Raw genomic sequence first — 20,806 nt, 5'->3', positions numbered from 1 at the left:
TATTCTTTTTAAAATTCTTCAAGTTCTGTCAAAGTGTTGGGAAACATGGCTAGACATCTATTTTTACTTCTTGGCATCGATTTTCAAGAACATTTTAGTCAAAACTGTAACTTGGCCACTCAGGAACGTTCACTGTCTTCTTGGTAAGCAACTCCCGCTTTGGCCTTGTGTTGTCGGTTATTGTCCTGCTGAAAGGTGAATTCCTCTCCCAGTGTCTGGTGTGAAGCAGACTGAAGCAGGTCTTCCTCTAGGACATAACCTGTGCCTCGCTCCATCCCGTTGAGTTTCCTCAGCATAATTCTCATCTTGACCATGCTTAAAGAGATATTCAATGTCTGATTCATTATCGTTACCCATCTATCACTTCCCTTCTTTATGAGGCTTTCGGGAAAAAAAAAAGCTCCCTGGTCTTTGTAGTTGAATCTGTGCCTGAAATTCAATACTTGACTGAGGGACTTATACAGATGTTGTATGTACGGGGGACAGAGGAAACGGTAGTCATCAAACAAATCCTGTCAACTCCTATTATTTCACACAGAATGAGTCCATGTAACTTTATGTGCATTTAAAAAAAAAGCCAAATCATCTTTCTTCACCAACTCCCTCTGGATGCAACACTGTCCTTCTGCATGGTACCGCTGCTCTAAGCCCTAAGCCTCGCCATATTTGTCTCATCGCAATGTTTTGAGCACTACAATGTATGAAAACAGCCTCATGAAGTTATTATTAACCCTAACCCTACCAATAACAGACGGATGTATTGCCTACTAGTGTTTCATGTACATCCAACATTCAATGTTTTGATCTACGATATATATTTCTAAAGAAAGAAATGGATCATTATCAAGTTACAGTACAACAGAGTGCAGGCCTACTGTTTACTATGGTTTCCGAATGCTATGAATATCCATTCCACAGACTCAACAGCAAAACATGTATACTCTGTACAGTTGAATGTTAGTGCGTATATGTGTAACGCTTAATGCTATTGCCACGTCCCATTGTAACGTTTCTGGTTACGCGAACCTATTCCGGGCCTAGATTTACCTTGGGAAATGTATTCTTTATCGCTATGTGACTTCCTGTAGTAAAATAAAGGGTATACAAAGTACAGCTCTAATGCCCTCATTCCTCTGAAACAGAGTCTCTGCTTGCATCCCAAATGGCAAACTATTATCCATAGAGTGCACTATTTTTGACCAGAACTCTATGGGTAAATGTAAAATGTAGAAGGAAATAGTTCCCTCCGAGTGAGGCTTTCCATCTTAACTAAGTGGCTAGATGTGTTTTGTCTGGGCTGTGCTTTGGTTCTCCAGGGCAGGTTAGCGCGTACAAGGGTGTGAATGTGTGTGTGTGTGTGTGTGTGTGTGTGTGTGTGTGTGTGTGTGTGTGTGTGTGTGTGTGTGTGTGTGTGTGTGTGTGTGTGTGTGTGTGTGTGTGTGTGTGTGTGTGTGTGTGTGTGTGTGTGTGTGTGTGTGTGTGTGTATACATGCATGTGTGTCCATGTGTGTGTGTGTGTATGTGTGTGTGGCTGTGTGCATAATGTGCTGTGAAAAAGTACTTCCCCCTTTCTGTTTTTGTCTATTTTTGCATATCTTTTTACACTGAATGTTTGTATATCTTCACCCAAACCCTAATATTAGATAAAGGGAACCTGAGTGAATAAATAACACAACATTTGGATCATTATTTGTATTTTATTAACAAAGTTATGCAACACCCAATGCCCCCGTGTGAAAAAGTAATTGCCTCCTTATACTCAATAACTGGTTGTGCCTCTTTTAGCTGCAATGAATGCAACAAAACACTTCCTGTAGTTGTTGATCATTCACTCACATCGCTGTGGAGAAATGCATGACTCAGGTGCGCTTCAGCTCACGGACGGAAGGCCCTGACATTCTCCTTCATTCTCCTGATACCGAGCAGCGTTCATGGTTCCCTCAATGACGTCAAGTCGTCCAGGTCGTGAGGCTGCAAACCATCACACTACCACCACCATGCTTGACCGTTGGTATGAGGCTCTTTACTGTGGAATGCAGTGCTAGGCGAGCCTCAGAACCTGGATGACTTGCCATCACTGAAGGAACCATGCATTCAGGCAACCCATCCGTGAGCAGGAGCTAAAGCACAGCTGGATCATGCAGCAAGACACTGATCCCGAAACACACCAGTAAGTCAAAGCCCAGACCTATACCCGATTGAAATGTTGTGGCAGCACCTGAAATGATCAACAACAACAGGAAGTGTTTGGTCGCAGCCGGTGCAGCTAGAGATGCCACTCTAGCTATTGAGTGTAAGGGGGAAATTACTTTTTCACACAGGGGTATTGGGTGTTGCGTAACTTTGTTTATAACATAATTAAAATAATGATCCAAATGTTGTGTTATTTATTCACTCAGGTTCCCTTTATCTAATATTAGGTTTTGGGTGAAGATATACAAACATTCAGTGTCCAAAATATGCAAAAATAACGTTTTTTTTTTCCACAACTCTGTGCATATGTGTGTCCATATGTGTGTGTGTGTGTGTACTCTGTAGTGATTATTCTGGAGGCCTCTGCATGGTCAGGGCACGGGTATGTCATTCTTCCGTCAGACTTCCTGCCTTTCTCTCCTGCATGCAGCACACAGCCCTGGAACGGAAGACAGGCTAGAGGAGCCCTCCAAACAGATGCTTGGCAGAGAAAGAGAAAAGGGAGAGAGGGGGAGATAAAAGAGTGCAGAGGAAAAGTCAGAGGTGGAGAGACGAAGCGAGAGAGAGAGAGAGAGATGGGGGGCTAAGAGAGAGAAGGAGGAGGCTAAACTACTTGGAGAGATGGATGGGAAACAATAGTGATATGAACCAGATGTAAAGAGCGAGAGGGATGAAGGCGAGGGAGATAGAAAAGGGAGGGAGTGAGAGTGAGATGGAAGGCAGTCTATAAAGATACTGATTTCCTCTCCCGAATCCCCCTAAATAACAAAAACCATGAGAGGGAAACCCACTGGGCACACCACGCCATTTCAACGTGGAAATCTAGGTAATATTTGGTTGAGACATTTGCAAACGCGATTACAACCTTCATTCACCCACTCAAAAAGACAGCAAGACGTTTGCAGAATTCTCAAGTGTTTTATCGCTATCCTTTCAACCATTTGAAAGCACAGCCACATTCCAGTGAAACAAACAATGTCAGATATTTTGTTTTAACACAACAACTTAATGTGTTATCACTGTGCTTCATCTAATAGCACAATCAAATGACCTGGATTGCAGATGAGATTACATTAAAAGTACATAGTGCAAATGATCAATGCAGTTCGAGATTCTGCACAGATGATTATAGCAATTATGAACATCTCCACAGACCTGCCTCATTTGCATGTTATCTTGAACAGGAACACTTTCTATGATAACATAAGAAGACATGTATAGTTACAGTAGGCTAATGTCAGAATGTGGCCATGGATGTGTTACTCATTTTACGGTTGAATGAATACTGTTATATTGTTTGTGAGATAGCCTTAACTTTAGGCTATTTACTTACGGTATTACAAAAGTCATATTGAATATCGACATTTACAGGATATCTAAGGCTTGGGTGGATTCATCTGATCCACTGGCTTAATCCTATTCTTTAATGTTTATTTTGGGTTTAGTTGGAGATGTTAATCCTACATATCATTTGTTAATAGTTCATAGGCTATTTACTGCACTGCAAAAGTGCTATTGAATTGTGTTTGGTTGTTAATGTAACTAAATGTCAACATTTGAAGGAGATGTGTCTTTCGGGCCACTGACTTTGTCTGGCTTTCATTCCAGTTTGTCTACAAATGAATCATTGATATGTTGAATTCGCATCTCAATAATCATTCTCATTCTGTCACCTCTCCTCCTCATCCCTGTCTTTGCCTCATCTCAGCCTTTCACCACAGTTTGTCTTGTGATTATCCCCCTTGCCTTGATTGGTCAGACTGGCATGTCCCCTAAGTGTTTCAAAATAACTAGAGACAAGGCAATGGAATGCCGTCTGGCACTGAGAATTACTCTCAGTGTGTGTGTGTGTGTGTGTGTGTGTGTGTGTGTGTGTGTGTGTGTGTGTGTGTGTGTGTGTGTGTGTGTGTGTGTGTGTGTGTGTGTGTGTGTGTGTGTGTGTGTGTGTGATTGTGTGTGTGTGTACGCTTGCATCAGTTGCATGTGTGTGTGTGTGTGTGTGTGTGTGTGTGTGTATTTGTATGCTTGCATCAGTGTCACGTTTGCATGTAATATCACATGCGATTTTGCACGTGTGCATGTGTGTGAGAGAGAAAGACAGAAAGAGAAAGAGAGAAAGAAGAATGATAGAAAAAAGAGAGAGAGATAGATCAAGTTGAGGTTTAGTGGCGCAAGTGGTGTTTCCATCCCCCTCTCCATCTCTCCTCCAAACTCTGCCTCTTCATAAACAGAGAAATAAAATCCCTCTACTCATGTTCTCACTCCCCTGCATTCCCTCCATCCCTTGTTCTTCTTTCTCACTCCCTCTCTTTCTTTATTTCAGGTCCAATGTGGAAAATGCGTCATCACCCAAACCACTGTCGCTACTCTCCAAGTTCTCTTAAAAGTCCCCACCCCCTTCCCCTCTCTCCCTCTAGTTCTCTCTTCTCTCACTCACTCTTTCTGTCTGTCTCTGTCTCACAGTTGCCAGGCGGCTCCACCCAGTCCACAGCGGGAGAAACCGTAAAAGAGCTAATTCTGTCCATCTCGCTCTCCCTCTCTGTTTCTCTCTCTTGTGAGCCTGTTTATCTCTCTCTATGTCTGTCTGTCTCCACTCCACCCCCCCTCTCTCTCTGTCTCGCCCTTTCTCTAACAGTCTGTCAAAAATAGTGGTAACAATTGAAGTCTGGGTGTCAAAAGAAGAACAGTAGTGGTATTGTTATACAGAGGTCTCGGTGACTGTTCCATTGCTCACTCCTTAATGATCCAGTCTCGAAATAGACATAATGATGAAAACATGGAGAAGACTTTCCTACCATCACAATTTAGCCCTAATATGTAGCATGCAGCTTTAACGCCGTGTCAATGCGTATGCAATAGCCTACACACTGAGATAAAAACCTACATTTAAATTCCTATACCTAAACATTGCATCTATGCTGAACATCGACAGGCTATTTAAAGAGGAGGGCGCATTAAATTCAACGCGACAGGCTAGTTTGCTGTTAGGGAATTTCCATGTTTGTTTAAGGGGGAAACGAGCACATATCTGCAAAGAGAGGCGGCAAGTTAAAGTTAAACTCTTTATTGCAATGTCTAAACTACATAGTGGCCTATAAACTAGCCTGCAACGTTCCATTAACAAAGTCGTGATTATACTGATAGATAGGCTATGTCTAGGACAATAGCAAGAATAACCTATAGCCACTACTCTATGGTCTATAGGCCTATAACATCAAATAGTATATGATTTTACTTGCTTTTTCATTTCGTTAAAACTGCATTATTTTCCATTATAGTTGTTTCGGGTATAAAAGCAGGCCAGGCAGGAAACTATGGCCGCCTGTTTCTACATACCTAGGCTACAGTCTGCAGAACAGAAGGGACTTACCATGATATGACTCCGGCTGGGCTGCCTACATTGTCGTCTGTGACTTTCCTGGACCCGCTTCCTCCAACCATCCACTGCTATAGAGACTATATAAATGTCTCCACGCAAGAATATTCCCCTATTCCAATGACCCGTTAAATCCGTTGTAGTCCCGCAACGTGGTCGGGTAGTGTGTTGTCGGTTGTGACTGAGAACTTTTGTTTCACAGACAACATGCAAGAGAAAACAATATGATTGGCGTCGCACGGTCTTCCCGGTCAATCTCCGCCTCTGCCGTTATTTCCGATTCTGCAAGGCAAGCGTGTACAATTTTTTTCCCCCTCCCTGTCTCCTAATGTTGGTCCCACACCCCTCCCTCTCCTCCCTCTCTCCGTGCGCCTCACACAGTTAACAAGAGAGCTACAGTCTGACTTTCAACCGCCGGGGCTCCACTCAAACTTTCCATTTTTTCCTCCAGCGTTAAAGAAATGAATAAACAATCAAACGTTGTCACTCCACCCACATGTAATTACATTATGTTTATTGATGCTAATTTTATACCACGATTAGCGCATTTGATATTTGCTCGTTAAATTAACCTTCATTTTCTTGGTTTATAGGCGTAGGAATTACACGCACACTTTGAAACTTTATCATAAAGCATGCATTCAAAGTTCTCGTAGATGGTAAATGTTCCAAACTTTAAGACCACGCAGGTAGGATGTTTTGTATTTATTTCACAGAGAATCGTGTTGTCTTTACATACAGGGATTGTACCTCTTATTCCTTATACAAAATGATCTTTAATATCCAGGATAGATTATATACTTACACTGTAGACCTAGTTTAAAATAGCGAACCCATATTGGCCAGGTAATGACCGATTACGCGAGATTTTAGTTAACCGAGTTTAATAACCAAGCAGACAAAAATGTATTCTAGTGCTGAATGGGTTATTAATCACTGTCAAATGTGCTTTAACAAAGTACTGAGTAAAGGGTCTGAATACTGAAGTAAATATGATATTTCAGTTTTTTATTTAATATATTTTTTTAAATTCTAAATAACAGTTTTTGCTTTGTCATTATCGGGTAATGTGTGTATATTGATGAGGAAGAAAAAGTATAATCCATTTTAGAACAAGGCTGTAATGTAACAAAATGCTGGAAAAAAAGTAAAGGCGTCTGAATACTTTCCGAATGCACTGCACCACTTGCTGATACCTCAACATCCAAATCAATTATTTTGAAAAGAGATTATTTTGTATACAAGGTTTACAATACAATGTTGTTATGAATGAATGAGAATGAGAATGGGAATATGTAGTGCCGGATTAATGGATTAATGCAGGGGGGATTAATTACTGGGGCTGAAGCCCCTGGACCAAGAGGTAGAAAAAAAAAAAAAACGTTTAAAAAAAATGTTTTAGGAAATATATACAGTATATATTATATATACAGTTGAAGTTGGAAGTATACATACACCTTAGCCTATCAGAAGCTTCTAAAGCCATAAAATACTTTTCTGGAATTTTCCGAGCTGTTGAAAGGCACAGTGAACTTACTGTATGTAAACTTCTGACCCACTGGAATTGTGATACAGTGAATTATAAGTCAAATAATCTGTCTGTAAACAATTGTTGGAAAAATGACATGTGTCATGAACAAAGTAGATGTCCTAACTGACTTGCCAAAACTATAGTTTGTTAACAAGACATTTGTGGAGTGGTTGAAAAACGAGTTTTAATGACTCCAACCCCAGTGTATGTAAACTTCCGTGCTCAATGGGATTGAGATCTGGGCTCTTCGTTGGCCATAGCAGAATACTAACATTCCTGTCTTGCAGGAAATCACACACATGGTCATGTCAGGATGAGCCTGCAGTAACGGTACCACATGAGGGAGGAGGATGTCTTCCCTGTAACGCACAGCGTTGAGATTGTCTGCAATGACAACAAGCTCAGTCCGATGATGTTGTGACACACCGCCCCAGACCATGATGGACCCTCCACCTCCAAATCGATCCCACTCCAGAGTCCAGGCCTCGGTGTAACGCTCATTCCTTCGATTATAAACACGAATCCAACCATCACCCCTGGTGAGACAAAACCACGACTCGTCAGTGAAGAGCACTTTTTGCCAGTCCTGTCTGGTCCAGTGATGATGGGTTTGTGCCCATAGGCGACGTTGTTGCCGGTGATGTCTGGTGAGGACCAGCCTTACAACAGGCCTACAAGCCCTCAGTCCATTCTCTCTCAGCCTATTGCGGACAGTCTGAGCACTGATGGAGGGATTGTGCGTTGCTGGTGTAACTCGGGCAGTTGTTGTCATTCTGTACCTGTCCCGCAGGTGTGATGTTCAGATGTACCGATCCTGTGCAGGTGTTGTTACACGTGGTCTTCCACAGCGAGGACGATAAGCTGTCCATCCTGTCTCCCTGTAGCGCTGTTTTAGGCGTCTCACAGTATGGACATTGCAATTTATTGCCCTGGCCACATCTGCAGTCCTCATGCCTCCTTGCAGTATGCCTAAGGCACGTTCACTCAGATGAGCAGGGACCCTTCTTTTTGGTGTTTTTCAGAGTCAGTAGAAAGGCCTCTTTAGTGTCCTACGTTTTCATAACTGTGACATTAATTGCCTACCGTCTGCAAGCTGTTAGTGTCTTAACGAACATTCCACAGGTGAATGTTCATTAATTGTTTATGGTTCATTGAACAAGCATGGGATACAGTGTTTCCTTCAACAGTGTTGAAGATCTGTGAAGTTATTTGGATTTTATTTATCAACCAGCTTCACCTGGCATCCTTTTCCAACAGTCTTGAAGGAGTTCCTCCATATGCTGAGCACTTGTTGGCTGCTTTCCCTTCGCTCTGAGGTCTAACTCATCCAAACCATCTCAATTGGGTTGAGGTTCGGGTGATTGTGGAGGCCAGGTCATCTGATGTAGCACTCCATCACTCCCCTTCTTGGCCAAATTGCCCTTACACAGCCTGTAGGTGTGTTGGGTCATTGTCCTGTTGAAAAACGAATGATGGTCCCCCTCACTAAGTGCAAACCAGATGGGAAGGGATTTCACTGCAGAATGCTGTGGTGACCAGGTGTGTCTTGAATTCTAAATAAATCACAGACAGTGTCACCAGCAAAACACCATCACACCTCCTCCTCCATGCTTCGCGGTGGGAACTACACATGCAGAGATAATTCATTCCCCTACTCTGCGTCTCACAAAGACACGGTGGTTGGAACCAAAAATGTCACATTTGGACTCTGCAGACCAAAGGACAGATTTCCACCGGATTAATGTCTATTGCTTATGATAAATAAAAAATAACAACTGCGTAATAAATACATTTGACTGGTCAATTGTATGAGTCCGAGTTAGGGCCCAAACCCGTAGGGGGCCCAAGAGCCTCCCCCCGCCCCCCCAAAAAATGGAAAATATATATATGTGATATATTTTTCATCCAACCACATGAGTCTGCACTCAATGTTCAAAATACACCAGAGAACATAATTTAGCCACAGAGGATCATTCATTTAAAAAAAATAACTTTGTATTAAATCTGAACACAAGTAAATACAGGCAACTGCCTAAATAAAGAAAACAGCAAGATAATGTCTTAAGAGGGTGTTTGGCCACCACGAGCTGCCAGAACATCTTCAATGTGCCTTGGCATAGATTCTACAAGGGGACCTAAACCATGCAAGGACAAATACACCACATCATGACATATTTGTATCCCTCATTTACTCAAGTGTTTCCTTTATTTGGGCAGTTACGGGTTGCCCTCCATTAGGAAGGCTGGCCAGCATGCACACCACATATACAGCCTGTTGCATTGTGGCCATAGACATGTGTTCCATAGAAGGGTTTTGGAACCTCTAACCCTGGCAATTTGACTATTAAACTGATTGTTACACTAGCTATGGCTGCCAGTCCTGACCTGAATGAGTACTGTCATCTATGGATGATATTTCTATGGTTGTCTGTTTGCCTTTTGCAAATGGTTAATATACAGTAGCGGGAAAAACGTACAGTTTGGAAAGCAAATGCCTACTGCTTAAAAGAGCAGACTAATCTGTCTGTAGAACCAACAACTCTAATTTTTTTTGCAAACAGCAGCACTGTTTTTCAAAGTAGCTCGTCTTGAGAAAGACTATTGCCAAGATGCGCACACAGGCCATCACCGTCATCATCATTATTAGGTGAGTGCATGAGTTAGTGTGCTACTGGAAATTGTATGTACTAGGGGAGACCGGGGATGGTTGTAACACTTTTTGCATTTATGTCAATTTCTCAGAAATGGTTTGAGCTACTACATTCAAAATGTGATAGGAACAGCTTCCATCTGTCTGCTACAAATGGGTACAGGTGTTATCTCTATAAATCAAACATATACGTTCAAATCAAATCTTTTATTGGTCCCATGCGCTAATACAACATGTGTGGGTAGACCTTAACGTAAAATGTTTACTTTACAAGGCCTTAATCAACAATGCAGTTAAGAAAAATAAGAGTTAAGAAAATATTTAGTAAATAAACTAAGGTTAAAAAAAAAAAAAAAGAGTAACAATAACGAGGTTATATAGAGGGGGTACCAAATCAATGTACGGGGGGATACAGGTTAGTCGAGGTAATTGAGGTAATATGTACATGTAGGAAGGGGTAAAGTGACTATGCATAGATAATGAACAGCGAGTAGCAGCAGAGTAAAAAAAAGGGGGAGGGGGGGGTCAATGTAAATAGTCCAGGTAACCATTTGATTAATTGTTCAGCAATCTTATGGCTCGGGGGCAGAAGCTGTTAAGAGGCCTTTTGGACCTGGACTTGGCACTTCAGAACCGCTTGCTGGGCAGTAGCAGAGAGAACAGTCTATGACTAGGGTGGTCGGAGTCTTTGACTATCTCACCAGCCTCTAGGAACTGAACTGTCATTACGCACACCTGGTCCCCATATTCTCCTGATTAGTAATTGTATAAGTGTGCCCTTTGTTCACTATTGTCTTATTGATTATTGTTCCAATGTCCGTTGGTTGTGTGAGTACCTGTGCTGTTTTGTTACGGGTCTGGTCCCGTGTGGTATCACTGTGTGAGTGTATGTTACGGGTCTCGCCCCGGTGTATTTATTCGAGGTACTCCTTGCTCTTTTGTTTGGGTCTCAACCCTGTGTCTTGTATACGTGTTTGTTTGGTCTTCGTCCCCGTGGCTTTACATGCCACGTGGTAATTTGGGTAAATAAAAAACCCTATTACGCATTCCTGCGCCTGTCTCCCGATCCCTTTATACCAGCGCGACATATACAACGAGTGAAATGTTACAATTTATCCCACCTCCCCGGTCAGTTGTAACAGAGCTTGGGGTGAAATGTAACAGTTTGAAAGAAAAATCATATATCATGACATGCAACGAAATATTATACGCCTTTATTGAGAACATGAGAACCACATTGCCATGTTTAACATTTTGTGCAGCAGAAATAACATAATAGTACGATCCATTAACTGGCCCTTCTCAACAAAACAACAACATCTGACAACTAAACAACAACATGTGGACTAAACAATTGAATGTTTGTGGTGTTCCTAATGGAAAAAAAAAAAAAATTAATTCCCAAGGCTTGGTGGGCCCATAATTTGCATTCCCAGAACCCAGGCATTCTTAGGCTTGTTACAACTAACCCTGACCCTTGCAGCCATTAGCTATCTTCAATTTTAGCTACATGTTCAAACTTTAGCATGGCTAACTTACATCAAATATAACTACACACACTGGTTATAAACCGGATATAAGTTTGGTGAATCTAATGACAAAGCAGGTGATGCCATCAACAACAACAAAAGAATTGGGTCATAAAAAGAATTCCGTACCTCAAAATCAGAGTTTGTCAATCAAATCTGCAGAGTCTATCACAGGGTCTTGCTTCTTCACATGATGGTTGAGGACTAAAACTGACCATCTGCACAGTGAGTCACATGATTGTAGCTTGTTGTCACGTTCTGACCATAGTTCTGTTAGTTTATTCTTTGTTTTAGTATGGTCAGGGCGTGAGTTGGGGTGGGCAGTCTATGTTTGTTTTTCTATGTTGGTTTCTGTGTTCAGCCTAGTATGGTTCTCAATCAGAGGCAGGTGTCGTTAGTTGTCACTTGTTCCTGATTAGAGATATTGGGAGTGTTACAAATATCCCCTGTCTCCCCTAGCCTACTGTAGCCTATATACAGTACATGCTCTATATATTGCCTCCTATTATTGCACAATCGGTGTGTTGCTTCATTGGCCTGGGCTATTGTTTGTTAAAATTCCAAACCAGATTGATCTCAATTTGTCTGTGTCAGAGTAACCACTCATTTCGGTCATTTGTGTGGTATTAAAAAATATTCAGCTAATGTCTTCTTCCATGTAAATTACTTAGAGTTGCATGAAATGCATTTTTAAAAGTCTTTTTTTTCTGGACCCTGAACAAATGTTCCCCATGAGTAGAAATCGTAAAAACGCCTCTGCTCAACTGTATCTTATGCCACATTGCAAATTGGATTATGGCTTAATTATAAAGGGGCTTTTTCTTCAATAGTACATTTACCACGCGTCAAATTGCATCTTGGTGCACGGATTTGTTACCAGAAAATGGTGTGTCGGGAAGTGTGTGTGTGTGTGTGTGTGGGGGGGGGGTGCTATAAAAAAACACAGACCCGGTGCCTATGATTTCTTAATCCAGCGCTGGGAATACGGTTCCAACAATGTTATGTAGGCCTACTGAATTGCCCCATTTCTCACCCATACATACAGCCTTACAAAATGTAACAGCGACCTCCTGTGGTCACCAATGATTAGAGCTTAGCATATTGCATTTATAGTTCATGATTCATTCATGATTATCCATAATCATGGTAGCGTCCACATTCACGTAGAAGTGTTCAGAAACATCTTCTGATCTTATTTACTGTAAGTGACAATAAATTATTCACCATTTAGTTCCTGTTGGTCAAAACAACGCAAACAAAACAAACTTCAAATGCATCCAACAAGTTTTTTGAGTCACAAGCTTGATGTAGTCATTGCGTACCATGAATACGGTGACAAATACTAAACTTTTGACTACTTTAGTACACTATTTATGAATTTGTCCAAAGACTTTTTCAAATGAGGGACTAGATACATAGGGCTTTCATTTCTAATCGGTAAAACAGACCTGTATGAAAATACCCTCAAATAAAAGCTGACATTCTGTACTGTCGCCTCATATGAAACATTTGAGCAAAGAGCATAAAATGTACACATTAATGAGGATTGCACACACTGAATTTTCACACTACTTACAATACACTGAACCCTGAATTATCCATCTGTGGAATGGACCATAGACTCTGACTGCCCACGTGAAAAATACTACAGTATAATATGGTATAATACTGTAGTATTTACTGTAGTACACTGCAGTATTTACAGTATACTGTAAAGGAAATTGTAGCATATACTATAGTAATTCATGTATTGTTTTTTGCGGATTGTAGAATACTGTAGTATTTACTGTAGCGTTTTTTGCGCTGTACTACACCGTAGTATTTACTGTGGTGTTGTTGCGTGCTGTATTATACTGTAGTATTTCCTGTAGTGTTTTTCTAGACATTACTGTAATATTTACTATAGTATTTTTGTTTTATTATCTTTGATATAGAATTGGAGGCTTCAGGAAGGCTACTGGAGAAATGCTAAAAGAACACATTTTCCATAACTTTTAGGTAGGACTGAGGTCGGAAGAGATAACTGGTAGGGAACACAATATATGGTGAATGTATGTTTCTAACTTATGGCTGGCACAAATTGCGACATGGGGGAGGCGAATGGGCAGGGTATATGCAAATGAAATACAGTATGCTACAACATTCTATAGTAAGTACTACACATTTTTTTTATTTTTAATGTAACCTTTATTTACCTAGAACAAATTCTTATTTACAATGACAGCCTACACTGGCCAAAACCGGTACGATGCTGGGCCAATTGCACGCCACTCTATGGGACTCCCAATCATGGCCAGTTGTGATACAGCCTGGAATTGAACCAGGGCATCTGTAGTGATGCCCATAGCATTGATATGCAGTGCCTTAGACCGCAGCGCCACTCGGGAGCCCTATGATTGCGGGATACTACACTAAGTTCTGTAGTATTCTATAGTAAACTGTAATATTACTTCTTGTGGGTGATGCCAATAAACATACAAAAATGATTAAGATTTACCGTATATATGTGAATCGTAGACATGTTGCTGTTTATGTGTGCTTTATGTGTGCTTATTCTGGTCAACAACTGTATCTCAAAGGATTATATCATAGCATATCCTTATTGGTCACATACACGTGTTTAGCAGATCTTATTGCGGGTGTAGCAAAATGCTTGTGTTTCGAGCTCCAATAGTGTACTAATATCTAAAAAGTCATATCTAACAATTTCACAACAATACACACAAATCTAAGTAAAGGAATAGAATTAAGAATATATCAATACAGTGGGGCAAAAAAGTATTTAGTCAGCCACCATTTGTGCAAGTTCTCCCACTTAAAAATATGAGAGAGGCCTGTAATTTTCATCATAGGTACACTTCAACTATGACAGACAAAATGAGGGGGGAAAAAATCCAGAAAATCAAAAATTGTAGGATTTTTAATGAATTTATTTGCAAATTATGTTGGAAAATAAGTATTTGGTCACCGACAAATAAGCAAGATTTCTGGCTCTCACAGACCTGCAACTGTTTCTTTAAGAGGCTCCTCTGTCCTCCACTCGTTACCTGTATTAATGGCACCTGTTTGAACTTGTTATCAGTATAAAAGACACCTGTCCACAACCTCAAACAGTCACACCCCAAACTCCACTATGGCCATGACCAAAGAGCTGTCAAAGAACACCAGAAACAAAATTGAAGACCTGCACCAGGCTGGGAAGACTGAATCTGCAATAGGTAAGCAGCTTGGTTTGAAGAAATCAACTGTGGGAGCAATTATTAGGAAATGGAAGACATACAAGACCACTAATAATCTCCCTCGATCTGGGGCTCCACGCAAGATCTCACCCCATGGGGTCAAAATGATCACAAGAACGGTGAGTAAAAATCCCAGAACCACACGGGGGGACCTAGTGAATGACCTGCAGAGAGCTGGGACCAAAGTAACAAAGCCTACCATCAGTAACACACTACGCCGCCAGGGACTCAAATCCTGCAGTGCCAGACGTGTCCCCTTGCTTAAGCCAGTACATGTCCAGGCCCTTCTGAAGTTTGCTAGAGAGCATTTGGATAATCCAGAAGAAGATTGGGAGAATGTCATATGGTCAGATGAAACCAAAATATAACTTTTTGGTAAAAACTCAACTCGTTGTGTTTGGAGGACTAAGAATGCTGACTTGCATCCAAAGAACACCATACCTACTGTGAAGCATGGGGGTTGAAACATCATGCTTTGGGGCTGTTTTTCTGTAAAGGGACCAGGACAACTGATCCATGTAAAGGAAATAATGAATGGGGCCATGTATCGTGAGATTTTGAGTGAAAACCTCCTTCCATCAGCAAGGGCATTGAAGATGAAACGTAGCTGGGTCTTTCAGCATGAAAATGATTCCAAACACACCGCCCGGGCAATGAAGGAGTGGCTTTGTAAGAAGCATTTCAAGGTCCTGGAGTGGCCTAGCCAGTCTCCAGATCTCAACCCCATAGAAAATCTTTGGAGGGAGTTGAACGTCTGTGTTGCCTAGCAACAGCCCCAAAACATCGCTGCTCTAGAGGAGATCTGCATGGAGGAATGGGCCAAAATACCAGCAACAGTGTGTGAAAACCTTGTGAACTTACAGAAAATGTTTGACCTCTGTCATTGCCAACAAAGGGTATATAAACAAACTATTGAGATAAACTTTTGTTGTTGACCAAATACTTATTTTCCACCACAATTTGCAAATAAATTCATTAAAAATCCTACAATGTGATTTTCTAGATTTTTTTTCTCATTTTGTCTGTTATAGTACCTATGATGAAAATTAAAGGCCTCTCTCATCTTTTTAAGTGGGAGAACTTGCACAATTGGTGGCTGACTAAATATTTTTCAATGATGTCTGTGAGTATAACAGAACTCATATGGCAGGAAAAAACCTGAGAAGAAATCCAAACAGGAAGTGGGAAATCTGAGGTTGGTCGATTTTCAACCCAGACCCAATTGAATACACAGTGGAATATGGGTTATGTTGCACTTCCTAAGGCTTCCACTCGATGTCAACCATCTTTAGAAACTTGTTTGAGGATTCTACTGTGAAGTGGGGGCGAATGTGAGAGGAATGAGCCAGATGTTTGGCAGATTGCCACAGGGTCTGTGGCGCGGTCACGAGAGAGTTAGCTCCCGTTCCATTGCTTTTCTACAGACATAGGAATTCTCCGGTTGGAACATTATTGACGTTTTATGTTAAAAACATCCTAAAGATTGATTCCATACATCATTTGACATGTTTCTATGGACAGTAATGGAACTTTTTGACATTTCGTCTGCAACTAGGGAAAGCGCTTCATGACATTGTTTACCAAACGTGCTAAAAAAGTACCTCTTTGGACATAAATGATGGACATTATCAAACGAAATCAAACATTTAATGTGGAACTGGGATTGCTGGGAGTGCATACTGATGAATATCATCAAAGGTAAGTGAATATTTATAATGCTATTTCTGACTTCTGTTGACTACCCAATATGGCGGATATCCTTTTGTTGCTTTGTTGTCTGAAAGCTGTACTCAGATTATTGCATGGTTTGCTTTCTCCGTAAAGTTAAAAAACAAATTCTGACACAGCGGTTGCATTAAGGAGAAGTGTATCTATATTTCCATGTCTAACAATTGTATTTTCATCGTCAAATAATGACTATTTCTGTAAAGCGATGTGGCTCTCTGCAATATCACCGGATGTTTTTGGAACTAGTGAACATAACGCGCCAATGTATACTGAGATTATTTTATATAAATATGCACTTTATCGAACAAAACATATATGTATTGTGTAACATGAAGTCCTATGAGTGTCATCTGATGAAGATCATCAAAGGTTAGTGATTAATTTGATCTCTATTTGTGCTTTTTGTGACTCCTCTCTTAGGCTGGAAAAATGGCTGAAGTGACTTGGCAGTGACCTAACATAATCGTTTGTGGTGCATTCGCTGTAAAGCCTATTTGAAATCGGACACTTTGGTGGGATTAACAACAAGATTACCTTTAAAATGGTATAAGACACATGTATGTTTGAGGAATGTTAATTATGAGATTTCTGTTGTTTGAATTTGGCGCTCTGCACTTTCACTGGCTGTTGTCTAATCGATCCCGTTAACGGGATTGCAGCCATAAGAATTAACAGACGTCAGACTTGACTCTCGTGCTGGAGACATATTCTCTGATGTTGAAAACCTCCTGCAGTTAACTCACCCCATATTGTAAGCCACAAGAACTCTTTCCAAGGTGACTAATATTTGTGTTTATTTTTCAGTTTAGAAAGAAGATGTTAGGGGTGGTTTCCTGGACACAGATTTAAACTACATTGAGAATGCTTTTTAGTCCAGGACTAGGATTAATATGTGTCTGGAACATCATCCCAATATGTTTGCAAGTTACCACAGTATGAACATAAAAACATTTTAAACAGAGGAGCTCTTCAGTCTTTTTTGACAGTTTGCTGCAGCAAGCACAATCAAGCTCATCCCCAAAATATTGAGAAATTATTATCCATCGCTACCAGAGAGCTTCTCATCTGAGATCTGCGACCTCCCGTGTGACGTCTTCCAACAAGACCCGACCATTCGGCCTTCAGGGACATCATGGCAAAACCCTTCATTATCAGTTTCCTCACAATAAAAGGTTTGCAATTCAAGATTGTATGATAAAATCGTATGATTTGTTCATTCATTCATTCATTAATTCATTCATTCATTCATTCATCCATTCATCCATCCATAAATGCATTCATTCATTCTTTCATTCAATCAAATGATCTGTATAAATACATGTTCTATAGAGTGAGAACTGTGGAGGAACTCCAGACCAGCTTGGACAAGCTGAGAACTCTGGCAGACGGTTTGGAGAGTATTCACAAAGGCACCACCATAGGCAGTCTGACGGGGGGTGTTATTGGAGCAGCTGGAGGAATCACCTCTATAGTGGGGCTTATCCTGGCTCCCTTCACTCTGGGCGCCTCCCTGATCGTCACTGGGGTTGGTTTAGGGGTGGCTGACGGTGGTGGAACCAATATCAAACATTACCAACATGGTCAATCAGTCTACCGACCGCCTAGCCATCAAGAACATCATCAAGGAGTTCCAGGAGAAGGTGAACTCTGTGGTGACATCTCTACAAGACATCGCTGAGGATTTGGAGACACTGAGGGCAAGTGGCTCTTTTAACATAGGAAGTGACAATTTCAACGCAAATGCTGGGGTATTTTGGGAGGGACCTGGTGTGCATCTCAGAGCTCTTCGGATTTCTCCGGGTGGCCACCATTGGCAAGGTGGCAGCCCAAACTGCCAGGGCAGTGCATGTGGAAGAGGTGGCGACAGGAATATTTTCAGCTTTTTTTGTAGCGGTTGATATCTTCTTCATCGCCATGGATGCCAAAGAGATCCACAGCATCCGAAAGGCGAATGAACAGTCTGTTGATACCGATAAGTTAGAAATGGTGGAATCAGACTCCACCACGGAGCTGAACCCTGGACGTGAAGAACCAAAGGCTGAGGTCACGTCAGAGACCACGAAGTTCATCCAGACGATCAGACAGGCTGCTGAACAGCGACAGGAGAGCCTGGACGATCTGAGTGATATCATCTTGTTCATTCCTAAGATAGACTGTTGCTTAGACACCCAAGACTACTCCGTGATTGTAAAAGACGCATAAACAAGAAATATGGCAGGAACACGGGTATCGGCAGTGTGACTCTGACACCCTGAAAGGCCTGCAGGTTGTAATCATGAGCAAATTCCTTTTCCCATTCTCGAATGAATCTATGACTAGTAGGTCGTAGAGACCTACCGTACGTATTTATCCCAGACAGCTCTGCCACTGAGCTTGTTCCTATGTAGTTACTGTCAACATGATTTAATCTGTATATCATTTTCTCACAACAAATTGAATCAGGTATATTACACAACTACAACATTGTCCATGATTCAATCTAATACTAGCTTACATTAAGTGCTGATTCTATGGACAATGGACAATGTTGCAATAAAACCCTTTGAAGATTTCTATTGAAATTATTCAGGGAAAGCAAAGTGTATTCAATACAAGTTTGGTCTACAAATGTCTGCTAACAAGCATAATAAATGAGTTTTAAACTTAATCTACTTTGTGTATGTTCATTTAAAACATTAAAAAGTAATATACACTGAGTGTCAAAAACATTAGGAACACCTTCCTTATATTGAGTCACCGTCAGAACAGTCTCCTTTCGTAGGGGCATGGACTCTACAAGGTGTCAAAAGAGTTCAACAGGGATGCTGGCCTATGTTGACACCAACGCTTCCCACAGTTGTGTCAAGTTGTCTGGATGCCCTATGGGTGGTGGACCATTCTTGATTACACACGGGAAAACTAGCAGCGTTGCAGTTCTTGACACACTCAAACTGGTGCTAGTGGCACCTCCTACAATGCCCCATTCAAAGTCACTTAAATCTTTTGCAGTGGTGGAAAAAGTACCCAATTGTCATACTTGAGCAAAAGTATAGATACCTTAACAGAAAGTTACTCAAGTAAAAGTCAGCCAGTAAAATTCTAATTTGGTAAAATTATTGGGTTTTAATTATACTTAAGTATCAAAAGTAAATGTAATTGCTAAAATATACTTAAGTATCAAAATTAAAAGTTAAAGTATAAATCATTTAAAATTCCTTATATTAAAAATGTAATCAAATCAAACTCAAAGCTACTACATTCAAAATGTGATAGGAACAGCTTCCATCTGTCTGCTACAGTATATACAGGGGGTACAGATACCGAGTCAATGTGTTGGGGTACAGGTTAGTTGAGGTAATTGAGGAAATATGTACATGTAGGTAGATGTAAAGGGGCAAAGCAGACGACACCGTTTTCTGGTTTTTAAAATGTATTGATGACCAGGGGCACACTACAACACTCAGACATTACTTACAAAAAATGCATTTGTGTTTAGTGAGTCTGCCAGAGGAAGTAGGGATGACCACGCATTCTCTTGATAAGTGCATGAATTTGACAATTTTTCTGTCCTGCTAAGCATTCAAAATGTAAAGAGTACTTTTGACTGTCAGGGAAAATTAATGGAGTAAAAAGTACAATATTTTCTTTAGGAATGTAGTGAAGTAAATGTAAAAGTTGTCAAAAATATAAATAGTAAAGTAAAGTACAGATACCCCAAAAAACGAATTAAGTAGTACTTTAAAGTATTTTTACTTAAGTACTAGTAGTACTGTTAAGTATTTTTACTTAATTAAGTACTTTACAGAACTGATCTTTTGTCTTTCCCATTTACCCCCTGAATGGCACACATATACGTGCTTTTACACCTGCATTGTTTGCTGTTTGGGGTTTTAGGCTGGGTTTCTGTACAGCACTTTGAGATATCAGCTGATGTACGAAGGGCTATATAAATACATTTGATTTGATTTACACAATCCATGTCTCAATTGCTTAAAAATCATTCTTTAACCTGTCTCCTCTCCTTTATCTACACTGATTGAAGTGAATTTAACAAGTGACATCAATAAGTGATAAAATAATATGGCCGGTTTAATCCATTTGAAACTTTTGAAACTTTGATTAAACAAAGTGCATTATATTTACGTATTGCTTAGTTTACTAAACTATAGTTTAGTGTCACCCTCCTTACATTTAATTTTTTTTTTTTATTAACTCACCCTGCCAGATTGCAATGGGGTTTACAGTATTTTTGCACAGACTTGAACTGTTTACTCCATATAAGTGTCACCCAAGATGTACTGTATCAAGTCCTTTCTGTGGCTCATATTCAATATCCCTTGTCCCTTACCTTCAGTTTGTCTTCTCAGTTCGTCCAGCAGGGTTTGCTGTTGTTCCTCTCTGAACTCTGTGGTTTTGGCCCTCAATGTCAAAGCTTGATGTTTCCTCTCCTGAAATGGAAAACAGTTATTTGAACAAATATGTAATAACAAATACTTAGGCAGATCGTATATTTAGGAATATCATATATCATATTTACATTTATATATATAATATATTTATATTGACAACAGCTGATGAAAC

At 40.5% G+C, this 20,806-nt stretch overlaps 1 protein-coding gene across 2 annotated transcripts in view; it reads right to left on the bottom strand.

Annotated features, from left to right (window-relative positions):
- Nucleotides 1–5,882, bottom strand: part of arhgef40 (Rho guanine nucleotide exchange factor (GEF) 40) — a 43,124-nt gene extending 37,242 nt beyond the window's left edge. For both annotated transcript variants that reach the window (XM_052459969.1, XM_052459970.1), the window contains exon 1: nucleotides 5,564–5,882. In XM_052459969.1, coding sequence (XP_052315929.1) covers nucleotides 5,564–5,566 — 3 coding nt within the window. In that variant the 5' untranslated portion in view covers nucleotides 5,567–5,882. The remainder of the gene's footprint in view (nucleotides 1–5,563) is intronic.
- Between the last annotated feature and the right edge of the window lie 14,924 nt (nucleotides 5,883–20,806).

Source organism: Oncorhynchus keta, chromosome 13 (genome assembly GCF_023373465.1).
Source record: "Oncorhynchus keta strain PuntledgeMale-10-30-2019 chromosome 13, Oket_V2, whole genome shotgun sequence".
NCBI classification, from domain to species: Eukaryota; Metazoa; Chordata; class Actinopteri; order Salmoniformes; family Salmonidae; genus Oncorhynchus; species Oncorhynchus keta.
Note: the sequence above shows the minus strand (reverse complement) of the source record. Positions and strands in the feature narration are given on the sequence as shown.